Source organism: Tupaia chinensis, unplaced genomic scaffold, assembly GCF_000334495.1.
Source record: "Tupaia chinensis unplaced genomic scaffold, TupChi_1.0 Scaffold000311_2, whole genome shotgun sequence".
NCBI lineage: Eukaryota > Metazoa > Chordata > Mammalia > Scandentia > Tupaiidae > Tupaia > Tupaia belangeri.
The window spans coordinates 8,360,265-8,371,677 of NW_006159803.1; the positions used below are offsets into that span (position 1 = coordinate 8,360,265).

At 43.9% G+C, this 11,413-nt stretch overlaps 1 protein-coding gene across 1 annotated transcript in view; it reads right to left on the bottom strand.

Moving 5' to 3' along the window:
- Positions 1–8,158, bottom strand: part of ZW10 (zw10 kinetochore protein) — a gene marked incomplete in the record, with an annotated part of 39,231 nt that extends 31,073 nt beyond the window's left edge. The window contains 5 exon segments of the mRNA XM_027772887.1: positions 1–109; positions 263–340; positions 537–638; positions 4,280–4,414; positions 7,958–8,158. Of these exon segments, the coding sequence (XP_027628688.1) occupies positions 1–109; positions 263–340; positions 537–638; positions 4,280–4,414; positions 7,958–8,062 (529 nt within the window).
- Positions 8,159–11,413: the final 3,255 nt, after the last annotated feature.

An 11,413-nucleotide genomic window follows, 5' to 3' on the forward strand; every position in this document is an offset into this window, starting at 1 on the left:
GGTGATAAAGTATGTTCTGTTTCTGTATTGTGAGCTCCTTGCTGAGAGACTTCAACAATTTTAAATCAAAGCATTTTCTGGACTTTAGTGACTTCAAGCATTTCTGTGCCTGATAGTAAAATGGAATCATTGTTAAACATTCCATCTTGACTCAGGACAATGAGAAATATATTTGCATATGATAATGAATAGATAAGACACAAAATCCACTGAAAATAAGAAGAGCATTAATTGCTCATGCTTCAAAGAAAGCAGTCGGTACCTCTTCCAGGCAGTGAGCCGCGGTGACATACTTCTTCTCAGTTAATGCACAGTTGTACTCTTCGATAGCAGTGGAAATCTGAAAAGGGATGTGTAAGTCATCGGGTGTTTTATTTTATACATCCTATTGTTTCAAGTCTTTTTGTTTTTAAAATATTTTTTAAAAATCACTATAGTCAGCGTATAGCCACTGAATAATGAGACAAATTGGAAAAGATATACAGGAATAACTTTCTAACCACTAAAACACAAAAGTCTGAGTTGAGCCTACTGACCTCTTGCAGTTGTTTAAGCAAGCTGAGAACTAATGAGTTTCTTTCCAACTGTTGCTTCAAGTCTGTGAATTCAGCAGTTGATACATGAAGATCTCGGCGAACCTAATTCACACATCAAAAACCAGTATTTACAAGCTATACCAAGCCTAAGAGAGTAAACATTAGCAACTATTCAATATGCTTTACATAATTCGTGCTAAAATTTCAATGGTATCTAAGACTGGAATAAAAATCACACAATGGGGGCCGGCAGGTGGCGTGGTGGTTAAGAGCGCTGGAATTCCACGTGGTCGATTACAGTTCGAGTCCCAGACCTGGCGGCTTGCTTTCTCACTTTCTCTCTCTGTGCCTCTCTGGTCAAATTTAAACAAACAAACAAATAAATAAATAAAGTTAAATAAAATATTTCTTAAAAAAATCACATGTAGGAGGAAGGACTACCCACACTTTATGGTAGAGAGCGAAATACTGGAGGACATAAAAGCAGTGAAAGTACTTAATGAGAATAAGACAGCGTGGAATGGAGGGGGGTGACAAGAAGAGGACAGAGAAAGCAAGAGAACAAATAGAGAGGCAGGAGTTAATGGGAAACAGATATAGATTATTGCCTGTTGATGATGACGTGTATAGTATTCTCAACTGGATTGATCTGAGAAGTATTTCATGATGGGTAAAGTCTTTTTACAAGCAAAATGAGAAACAGTGATTGACTGTTTTAAAAAAATAACTATAATAATAATAATAATGATTGGGAAAAACATTGAAAAGATAATGAATGATGAAGAGGGGAGATTAGTGTCTCTGTACTGACTGACAGGCATGGCATTCCCTTTTGAAAAAGCAATGTACTATATTGTAAAGTTACATGCAATCCAATGTAATATAAACAAGATTATGATGATAACAAAAAAATGTAGGAGGAAGATATCACAGAGGTCCCCCTAGTCTAAACCCTTACTCTGTGCAAGAATACCCATTTCTATCAACATAAAATCCTCATCCACTCTCAACTTAAGCAGCTCTCTTCCATCAGAGAGCTTACCCACCTCGATTATTAGAAGGTTATCTTCACCGCCAAGTGATAATTCAAGATACAGTTGGATAGCTCTAAGATTGTTTTTTAGGCTGAGGTAGAATCTGCCTCCCATTCTGCCCATTTTCGGGGATCACATCATCAGTGATTTCCTTTCTGTTATACCTTTAACTTGACCCTAATTTATCCTTCATTTTCACACACTCATGAAATATATATTGATTTAATACTTACCAGTACAGGGAACCAGCAGTTAGCGTAATGGCTATGTCACTGGACTCCCACGTAGTCGACCACGGTTCGTGTCCCGGACCCGGTGGCTTAAAACTCACGCCGGGCGCGTGTGCGTGCGTGCCCAAGATCCCGAGAGGAGAATGGAGGAGAAGGGATTGCAGCGTGACCATCCCCCCTGGGGGGTGATTTCTCGCTTTCTGTCTCTATGTCTCTCTCTGTCTGGCGAGCGCACGCGCCCTACAGGGAAAAATCTCTCAAAAAAAAAAAAAAAAAATACTTACCAGTACAGAACTCCTCCCATCAATTTAAAGATGTTAAAATTTCGCTCATCTTTTTTTTTTTTTTTTGAGAGGTTTTCGCTATAGGGTGCGTGTGCTCGCCAGACAGACAGACAGAGACATAGAGACAGAAAGCGAGAAATCACCCCCCAGGGGGGATGGTCACGCTGCAATCCCTTCTCCTCCATTCTCCTCTCGGGATCTTGGGCACGCACGCACACGCGCCCGGCGTGAGTTTTAAGCCACCGGGTCCGGGACGCGAACCGCGGTCGACTATGTGGGAGTCCAGTGACATAGCCATTATGCTAATTGCTGGTTCCCAAATTTCACTCATCTTTAAGAAAAAGTTTCCCGCACCACAGCAACTCGCCTATTTCTCAGCAGCTGCCTCATGCCTTGCCCCTCCTCACATGCCATCTTCCTGAAAGTATCTTTACCTTCTCACCTCTCATCCACTCCGCACCTCACTGTGACCTGGTTCCTAGCCCCACCGCTCCACTCTCATTGCCAAATCCAAAGCACACACTACCAGCGCGTAGCTGTTTCACAGTACAGTCACCTTCCTCCCTTCTGAAACCTTCTTTCCCTGCGTTCCATGATACCGTTCTCTGCTGATTTTCCTTAGCTCGCTGGTCTTTCTTTTTACTTTCTTCATTTTCCCTCAGACCACTCTATACACAGTAACATTCATTTCTCTTTCGCTATCTTCTTACTCTAAACCAGTGACTCTAAACAGGGGACAATTTTGCCCCACCCTCCCTAAGGAATGCTTGGCAATGTCTGGAGACATTTGTGGTTTTCACACTGAGAATATTCTACCGGCCTCTGGTGGAAAAAGCTAGGTGTACTGCTAACATCCAACAACATACAGGACAGACGCCCAAATACCCAGCAAAGGATGATCTGGCTCAAAATATCATTAGGCCAAGGCTGAAAAATTCTGCTCAGGCCAGCCATGGTGGTTAAGGAGCTGGAACCCACTTGGCCAACTGTGCAGCTCAAGTCCTGTATTCAGCAACTTGAGAAACAGGCCAGACGCGTATGTGTGCATACCCAAAATGTCAAGGGAAGAAATGGAGAAGGCATTGCCTCCACAGGGGGAGCTTTCTCACCTTCTCTCTCTCTCTCTCTCTAGCATGCACATGTGCCCTCTGGCAAATTTTAAAAAATAAAAATAAAAACCTTGCTTTATACACTCTCTCTGTGCAATCCCTTCCATTCCCATAGCTTCGATTTCTGAGTGCTGCTATCTTAAGTTCATATTCATTTTCCTAACCTCCAAATATGCATCTGGATGGGGTTATATGCGAACTGTCCACTGAAATCCATTCTCCTTTTTCCATAGTAATGGCACCTACATCTCTGTCCTGACCACCTTCAGTTGGGTGTGACCATGTGCCTAAGTGACACTACACTGCACAAGAAGGGCAGGGAGCCACTGGCCTTACAACAGGAAGTAGAGAGCTTGTGTTGGGAAAACCAAGTCAACTTTCCAGAGGCCAAAGACAAAGACTGTCTTTGACAAAGTTTTAAAATATTTCTGTTTTAGGACTGAAGTCGCCTTACAATCACTTAATTTGACCTCCATTTACCAATACGGAGAGTGAGGTCTTGAGAAATTGTACAGAATGGAGTTGCCTTAGAAATCAGGAAGCTAGGGGGACCAGCAGTTGGCGTAATGGCTATGTCGCTGGACTCCCATGTAGCCAACCACGGTTTGAGTCCCGGATATGGTGGCTTCAAGTCACATCAGGCATGTGTGCATGTTTGCCCAAGATCCCGAGAGGAGAATGGAGGAGAAGGGATTGTGGAATGGCCATTCCCCCGGGAGGTGATTTCTCACTTTCTATCTCTCTGTCTCTCTCTGTCTTTCTGACAAGTGCATACGCCCTATAACAAAAACCTCCCCAAAGGAAAAAAAAGAAATCAGGAAGCTGGGGGTCAGCAGGTGGCATGGTGATTAGGAGCACTGGACACCTACATGGCCAACTATGGTTCAAGTACCAGACCTGGTGGCTTGCTTTCCTGCTTTCTCTCTCTTTCTCTCTCTCTTACTCTGTCCCTCTCTGGTCAAATTAAAATAAATAAATAAATAAATCTAAATAAGATCATTCTTTTTTAAAAAAAGAAGAAGAAAAGAAATCAGGAAGCTGAACTGCCTCTCTACAAACCCACCCAACATAAAAAACTTGTCTTACCTCATTCTCTATCCTGGACTTCAGCAGGTCAATATCACCAGACAGCTCATCCACCTGGGTAACCAGGTTCTGTGCGCTCTGCATGCTAGGCAGGAACTCACTGTACTTCTTGCTTATCATACTGCACACCTCGCCCTAGAAGACAGAAGAATTTTAATATTAAGACAGTGAGGGTCACCAGCTGGTGTGGTAGTTAAGGTGGACGGATCACACATGGCCAACTGTGCAGTTCAAGTCCCAGACCCAACAGTCTGAAAAACATGCCAGGTGCCTATGCATGTGTGTCTAAAATCCCAAGGGGAGAATGGAGAAGGGACTGCAACATGGTCATCTCCCCTTACAGGTGCTTCCTTGCTTTCCTTCTCTCCTTCTCTCCAGTGAATACACACACACCCATGAACAAATTAATTAAAAAAAAAAAAAAAAAAGAATGAGATGAGCAGGAAACTGTTAAAAGATACAGCTTGTCTTCCATAAGACAGCTTCCGTGTTGGAGGCTTCTTGCCAGTCACCTATACCCATCCACTTTTCCTCCAGGCAAATGGGTCTCTTTCGAAAACACATTTCCCCCACCACTTAAGGTACCATAACATTATTCGGGTGCCAGAGCACAATGACCACCAAACTCCAACAGTGCCCACGAGTTGTACAAATGCTGGAAAAGAAAGGTGGGGCCCAAAGTTCTCATACTGAACTAAATCAGACTGCAGCCACCAATTTTAATCACAGTAGAAAAAAAAGTAAGTGGAGAGCCAGACAGTGGAGCTGAGGGAAAACGCGATGCTCTATGAGGCTGATCCACAGGAGAAGGTTCGAGGTTTGCATCCAGAGACCTCCCTGGTTGTGCCCATGATCTGCAGCTGACCAAAGGTGGGGGTGGATCATGGCATGAGAACTCTGTTGAGGGTGCTGTCTCTCTCTTGCTCATGGAAGAAATAAATAAACATTTAAAAAATAAGTAAACAGATAAATGCATAGTCTGTATACTTCAATAGATTTATTAATTCCTATCTTCTTGCCTATAACATTTTAGGCCCTATCCTAAATTCCTAAATTGAATTGAATTTCATCATCTCCTTTAATTCAGATTAACTCCATAAACAAATTATTGAGTACTTTGCACTGAATCACTGAACACTCTGAAAGATATAAGTTACACCTGCCCATAAATAAACTCCTTGTAGGTAAGAAAGATACTAACATTTTAATAACCAGAATATAGGGCTGAAATAAAATACAACAATGACTAAGTCCTCCAGAAGTACAACTAAGAAATAGTTCACCTCTCTCTAGGAGAGAATGGGTTTTGTTTTGTTTTTATGCAGGAGACTACACCTGAGATGAGACTTGAGCTACGGGTAGAAATAGACATACTAAGGGTAAAGATGGACATACACCAACATAAGCAAAATGTGGGAACTAGTAAAAAAAGAAAAACTGGGGGCCACCCCAGAGCCTACTGGTTAAGGTGACCCAGCTCCCATCTGGCAAACTGTGGTTTGAATCTCAGTCCCCATGGCTTGAAAAACACTCCAGGTATGTGTATGAGTGTCTAAAATCCCAACAGGATGGAGAAACAGAAAAGGGACTGTGGTATGACCACATCCCTTTAAGGGGTGCTTTCTCACACTCCTTCTCTCTGTCTCTGTCTCTGTCTCTCTCTCTGGGATGAGCACACAGCCTCTAGCAATTAAAAAAAAATAATAAAGTGGGCCTACTTAGAGCATAAAAGGTAACTTTCAAATGGCTAAAGATTCAACATAGTAAATGAAATAAGTGAAAGGGAAAGTAGTGCAGGTTTAGAACACAGAGGAGCTCTGAGTGACATGCTAAGGTAACTTAATAGTCTATTCTCTTTCCATCACACTAAAAAGTAATGAAATCCTGGGCTAGCTGGTGGCATGGTGGTTAATGTGTTGGATCCCTCATGGCCAACCCAGTTGAAGTACCAGACCTGGTGGCTTGAAAAACACGCCAGGTGCATGTGTACACATGCCCAAAATTCCAAGAGGATAACTGAGGGGGAGGTAATGCAGTGTGGCCATACCCTCTGTGTGTGTGTGTGTGGGGGGGTGATTTCTCACTTTCCCTATCTCGCTTTCCTAGTCTCTTTCCAGTAAGTGCACATGCCTTATAGCTAAACTCAAAAACAAAAACAAAGCAAATCTAGAAAACCACTTCTGAAAAACTAGGGTTATTGGTAAGAGCTATACCTTGTGCCCAGATGGTGCATACCAAAAACTTCTCCCTTAAATCCAATCCAGACTTGAACAGGTACACATAATTTTAAAATAAAAGCAATTGAAGATGCAGAAAACCACTGGCAAAAATAACAATATCTGTACAAAGTAAAACTGCAAATAACTATGCAGTTTGGACCCAGCAGTTTGAAAAACACACCAGGTGGATATACATATATGTCCAGGATCCTGATAAGATGGAGAAATGGAAGACAGGAAATTGTAGTATGACCAGGCCCCACTGGGGAGATGCTTCCCACGCATCTTGTGCATATATGCTCTTTGAAATTTAAAAAAAAAAACAAGGACTTAAGACAGGAACCCCATCTACTACCAGAGTAGAGCTGGAAAGCTCTTCATTGTCGTGAAAGGGCTAGTAACAGCTCAAATGCACTAGATCTAGGTCCAGATTCAGAACTTACTCCTTCACAGCTCAGGAATCACAGAATCTGAGAGGGATGGCCAGGAAGTTAGGGATGGCTCTGAATTTCATCCTTATTGCCAAAATTACATCAACCTAAGAAGAAGACTGAAGAGTATATTCACTGGGTCATTGAAAAGTCATGGTGCATTTTTGCATAGAAACAGAAAAAAAAGTCATGACTTTTCTGATGATCCAATAATCCATGAAATAAAAAGTGGTTTGTGGTAGCCAGGTTTTGGACAAATCACCAGGATGTGCTCATCAAAATGGCCAAGAAAGCTGGTTAATATAGAACCAAGAGACGGGCAACGGGGGAGGTTTCAAGGTGCTTGTCAGGAGCTTACGTTGGTCCTAGAGTTTACATTATTAAAGCAATGCAGGCTATATGCCTCATTCTATACACCATGAACTCAAGAACACTGGGGTGAAGACCGGGTGGAGGCCCCGCTGGAAAATGTCAGTTCTTTCACTGTTAACGAAAGCTGTGCCTTTTGGACAATACCCCCGGATGCACCCACTGGAGCACATGTGGGGCATAACCAAAGTCTCAGGCTTATGCTTTACTGAAGCCCTTAAATTTTAAATGGACTTCTACCAGCGATCCTGGACTGCTTTTCTTTCACAACCCAGTCAAGGAGTGGGTGGAGGACGCGGACACTGAGGCTGGTGCGGGAGGACCTGTCCGCTTTGCCACCCCTCTCAAATTCGCTCTCCACACTCGGGGGTTCTGCTGTTCTCGACCGTCTTCCTTCTCCTCCCCCAGCCCAAGCCGCCCCAACAACCCCCAGCCGCAGTCCTCCCTAGTCCCAGGCCTGTTCGTCTTCCGTCCCCAGCCCCGTCTGGACTCCGTCCAGCTCCGTCCTCAGTCCACACGTTGCTCGGCCGGCAAGCCCAGACTTCTCGGACCACCCCCGGCTGCTGCCAGCCCCGGTGTCCGCCGTTCCGTAGCCCCCACGCCTCCTTGGCGCCTCACCCGGCGTCCTCTCTGCTCCACCCGCCGCTGCCCGCCCTCACCTTGATCTCCTCCACCCGCCGGGTCAAGCGGCTGATCCGGGTGCCCAGGTCCTCTTTCTCCAGTCTCCCCGAGTGTGCCAAAACTTCCGTCACGAACGAGGCCATCGCCACCCCAGTACCCAACGCTCACTGGCACTCTTAGAACCAGCGCGGCAGCTCTGGACTCCGGCGGGCAGCCTTGGCGCGCAGCCTGCCGGGAAACGGAGTCTCGCGGGGCCCGGACCGTATCACTGAAGGCGAGGACGAACTACAACTCCCAGCAGGCACCGCGCCGGTCCCAGCGTGGGATTTCCACGGTGTCCCGTAGTTGGCAAATTGAAAAGAGGCGTTTTCCTTTTCAGGAGTTTTCAAGGTGTTTGTCTTTTCCGGCCGTTTTTCACGAAGACGAATGAAATACTTGCATCTCATAAACAGTCCTCACTGAACCTCTCTCAACCGCAAACGCTAACCTGCGATTTATGGAACCGGATGATCCAACAAGCCCGTCTATAAGGATTTAGTTTTCGTTAAATGCTCACTCTCGTTGGGCCTCAGTGGCCATCTGCAGCTGCGTGAATGGTAGCCTCTGGAGGTCTGCAACGAAGTAGCGTCACCTCATTATAAGTAAAAGGCTTCTTGTAATTGCACTGCTTTTATATTACATCTGTGTAGGTATATATTACAGCTATGTAGTACATATTTATATCACCTAGGTACAAACAGCGTTAGGCCTGTGTGGACTAAAACGAAATATTGAGCACTCTCTAGAAAAATTACAAATCGACGTTATGAAAGCCCTTTAAAATTAGATTTCTTTTTTTAAAGAATTATTTATTTAATTTATTTATTTTTAATTTGCTGTAGGGCATGTGCACTCACTAGAGAGAAACAGAGAAAGTGAGAAAGCAAGCTCCGAGGTCCAACGCTCAGACTGCAGTCTACCATGTGGGAGTCCAGCGCCTTAACCACCATACCATCTGCTGGTCCCAAAATTAAATTTCATTATTTATATGTATTGCTTGCTGAAAGATGTCCACAATATACTATGTTCAAGAGGGCCTCAAAAAGTTCATAAGAAAAGAAATACTGTGAAAAAATTACCACATGGATTTCTAGTTTTTTTAACCTATCATGGTTCACTCACACTTAATCACATGTGGCACATGTGAATAAGGAAGGAAAGTATCAAACAAAATTCTAGCCAGGCTCAGTATAGGTAGACAGGTGTTGCCAAGTTGCATGACATTTGCTAGCACCTTGATTAATGGCTCTTAGAATAGCAGAAGGATCCTACCATGGGAAAGAGCCTCCCATTTACTCTGAAATAGGGGGGGGGGGGGCGGGTGCCGGGATTTCACTCTGAAAGAGGGGGGGGGGGCAGGTGCCGGTATGAATAAAACAAAATCGGTGCAAGTAGATACTTTTTGAAGCTGAGTGATAGGATATGGGATTTCTTTATACCATTTACTCTACTTTGGAACGAATTTGAAATTTTCTGTAATGAAACATAAAAGCAGGGGAGGCATTCCAAGTGATCCTGCTCATCTTCCTCTACTCCTGCGCCACTGGTAATTCCAGGATACCCGACTGCTTAGGTGTCGAGACAACAAAGTGCAGATCCTCCTTTCCCAACAGATCCTTCCTTCTTGTCTCAATACCCGTGCTTTCACAGAATACTCAGCATGTGGTGTGCAAGTTAGAACAAAATGGGAGGTGGGGAGATGGTGATGCAGTGGTAACGACCCCTGTGGGAGAAGTCGCGGGTTTGCATTCCAGTTCCTGCTTGTGCACACTGGACACACCTGTGCTCATGATCTCGGCCAGCTGAGACGGGATGAACTGCAGGATAGAGACCCTGTTTGAGGGTGTCCTTCTCTCTCTCCTTCATGAAAGAAAGAAACTTTGAAAAATACATGAATAGGGAAACACATAGGTCAGACACTTAGGACTTCAATAGAAGTCCTGGCTTTCTTCTGTAAGTGAGACTAACCCCTCACTGACATGCCGTGTCACCCATGTGCAGGGCAGGGCAGAAGAAACCACTGCAGTAGCCTGAGGACTAGAACATGAAATGGCCAAGTCCAACATGCTGCCTCAGGTCGGTAGTCAACAGCTGAGGGGATGGTGGCAAGTTACCTAACGTGTATTGCACAGTGGCAGTGGGAAAATTAAGTAGGAATAAAATACACAGCCGAAAGTCTAGCATTAAGTTACATTAAGTAAATGCAAATTATTTCCTGTCTTATCAGCACCTGCTGTTGGCAATAGCAACAAGCAGCAGAAGCTGGGGTGATCACCATGTGTTGGGTCATCGGCAGAGTCATGATGCATTTTTGCGTAGAAAAATACATCATGACTGGGCCAGTAGGTGGCGTGGTGGTTAAGAGCGCTGGAATCCCACGTGACCAATACCATGGTTCATGTCCAGGACCTGGTGGCTTGCTTTCTCGCTTTCTCTCTCTCTCTGCCTCTCGCTCTGTTCCTCTCTGGTCAAATGAAAATAAATGAATAAATAAAGTTAAGTAAAATAATTATTTTTTTTTTAAAAAATACATCATGACTTTTCCAATGATCCCAGTAGTAGAGCTGCAGTCCAAGTAGCTGCAGGAGTCTGGCCAGGAGCACTTCCCTTGGGAAGATTCCAGGTCAAGGTACTTTCCTTAGACTGCAGAATTTTTACTATTTTTATTTTTTAAGAATTACATTGATTTATTGATTGATTAATTATATATCACCAGCAGTTAGCATAATGCCTATGTCGTTGGACTCCCATGTAGTCAACCACGATTCGAGTCCCAGACCCAGTAGTTTAAACTCATGCCAGGCATGTGTGCATGCGTGCCCAAGGTCCCGAGAAGAAAATGGAGGAGAAAGGATTGCGGTGTGGCCATCCCCCCTGGGGAGTGATTTCTTGCTTTCTGTCTCTCTTTCTCTCTCTGTCTTTCTAGCGAGCACACACGCCCTATAGCAAAAACATCTCCAATAAAATAAAATAATTTAAGAAATAAAAATATATTTCACCAGAGAAAGACAGAGAGGCGAAGGGAGAGTGAGAAAGCGAGCTACCAGGTCCAGGATTCAAATTGCGGTCAGACATGTGGGAAGTCTAGCATCTCAATTACCATGCCACCTGCTGGCCCTGACTTGTAATATTTTCAAAAAGGAATATTTCTGAGCTTTTCTGTTTATAAAAATATTAAATGATAAATTTATAAATTGTATCAATTACATACATAAGCACAAATAAGGAAACAAAAACTACCATAATCTTACCACCAAAATAACACGGTTAACATTTTGTGGCACACACACACACACAGACACCTCTCCCATATATATATGAGGGAACTTGAAAAAGTTGGCAGAAAAGTAGTATTAAAGAACAAGTTTACTTTAGTATCAAAAAATATGAAATCCGGGGACCAGCAGTTAGCGTAATGGCTATGTCAGTGGACTCCCACATAGTCGACCGCGGTT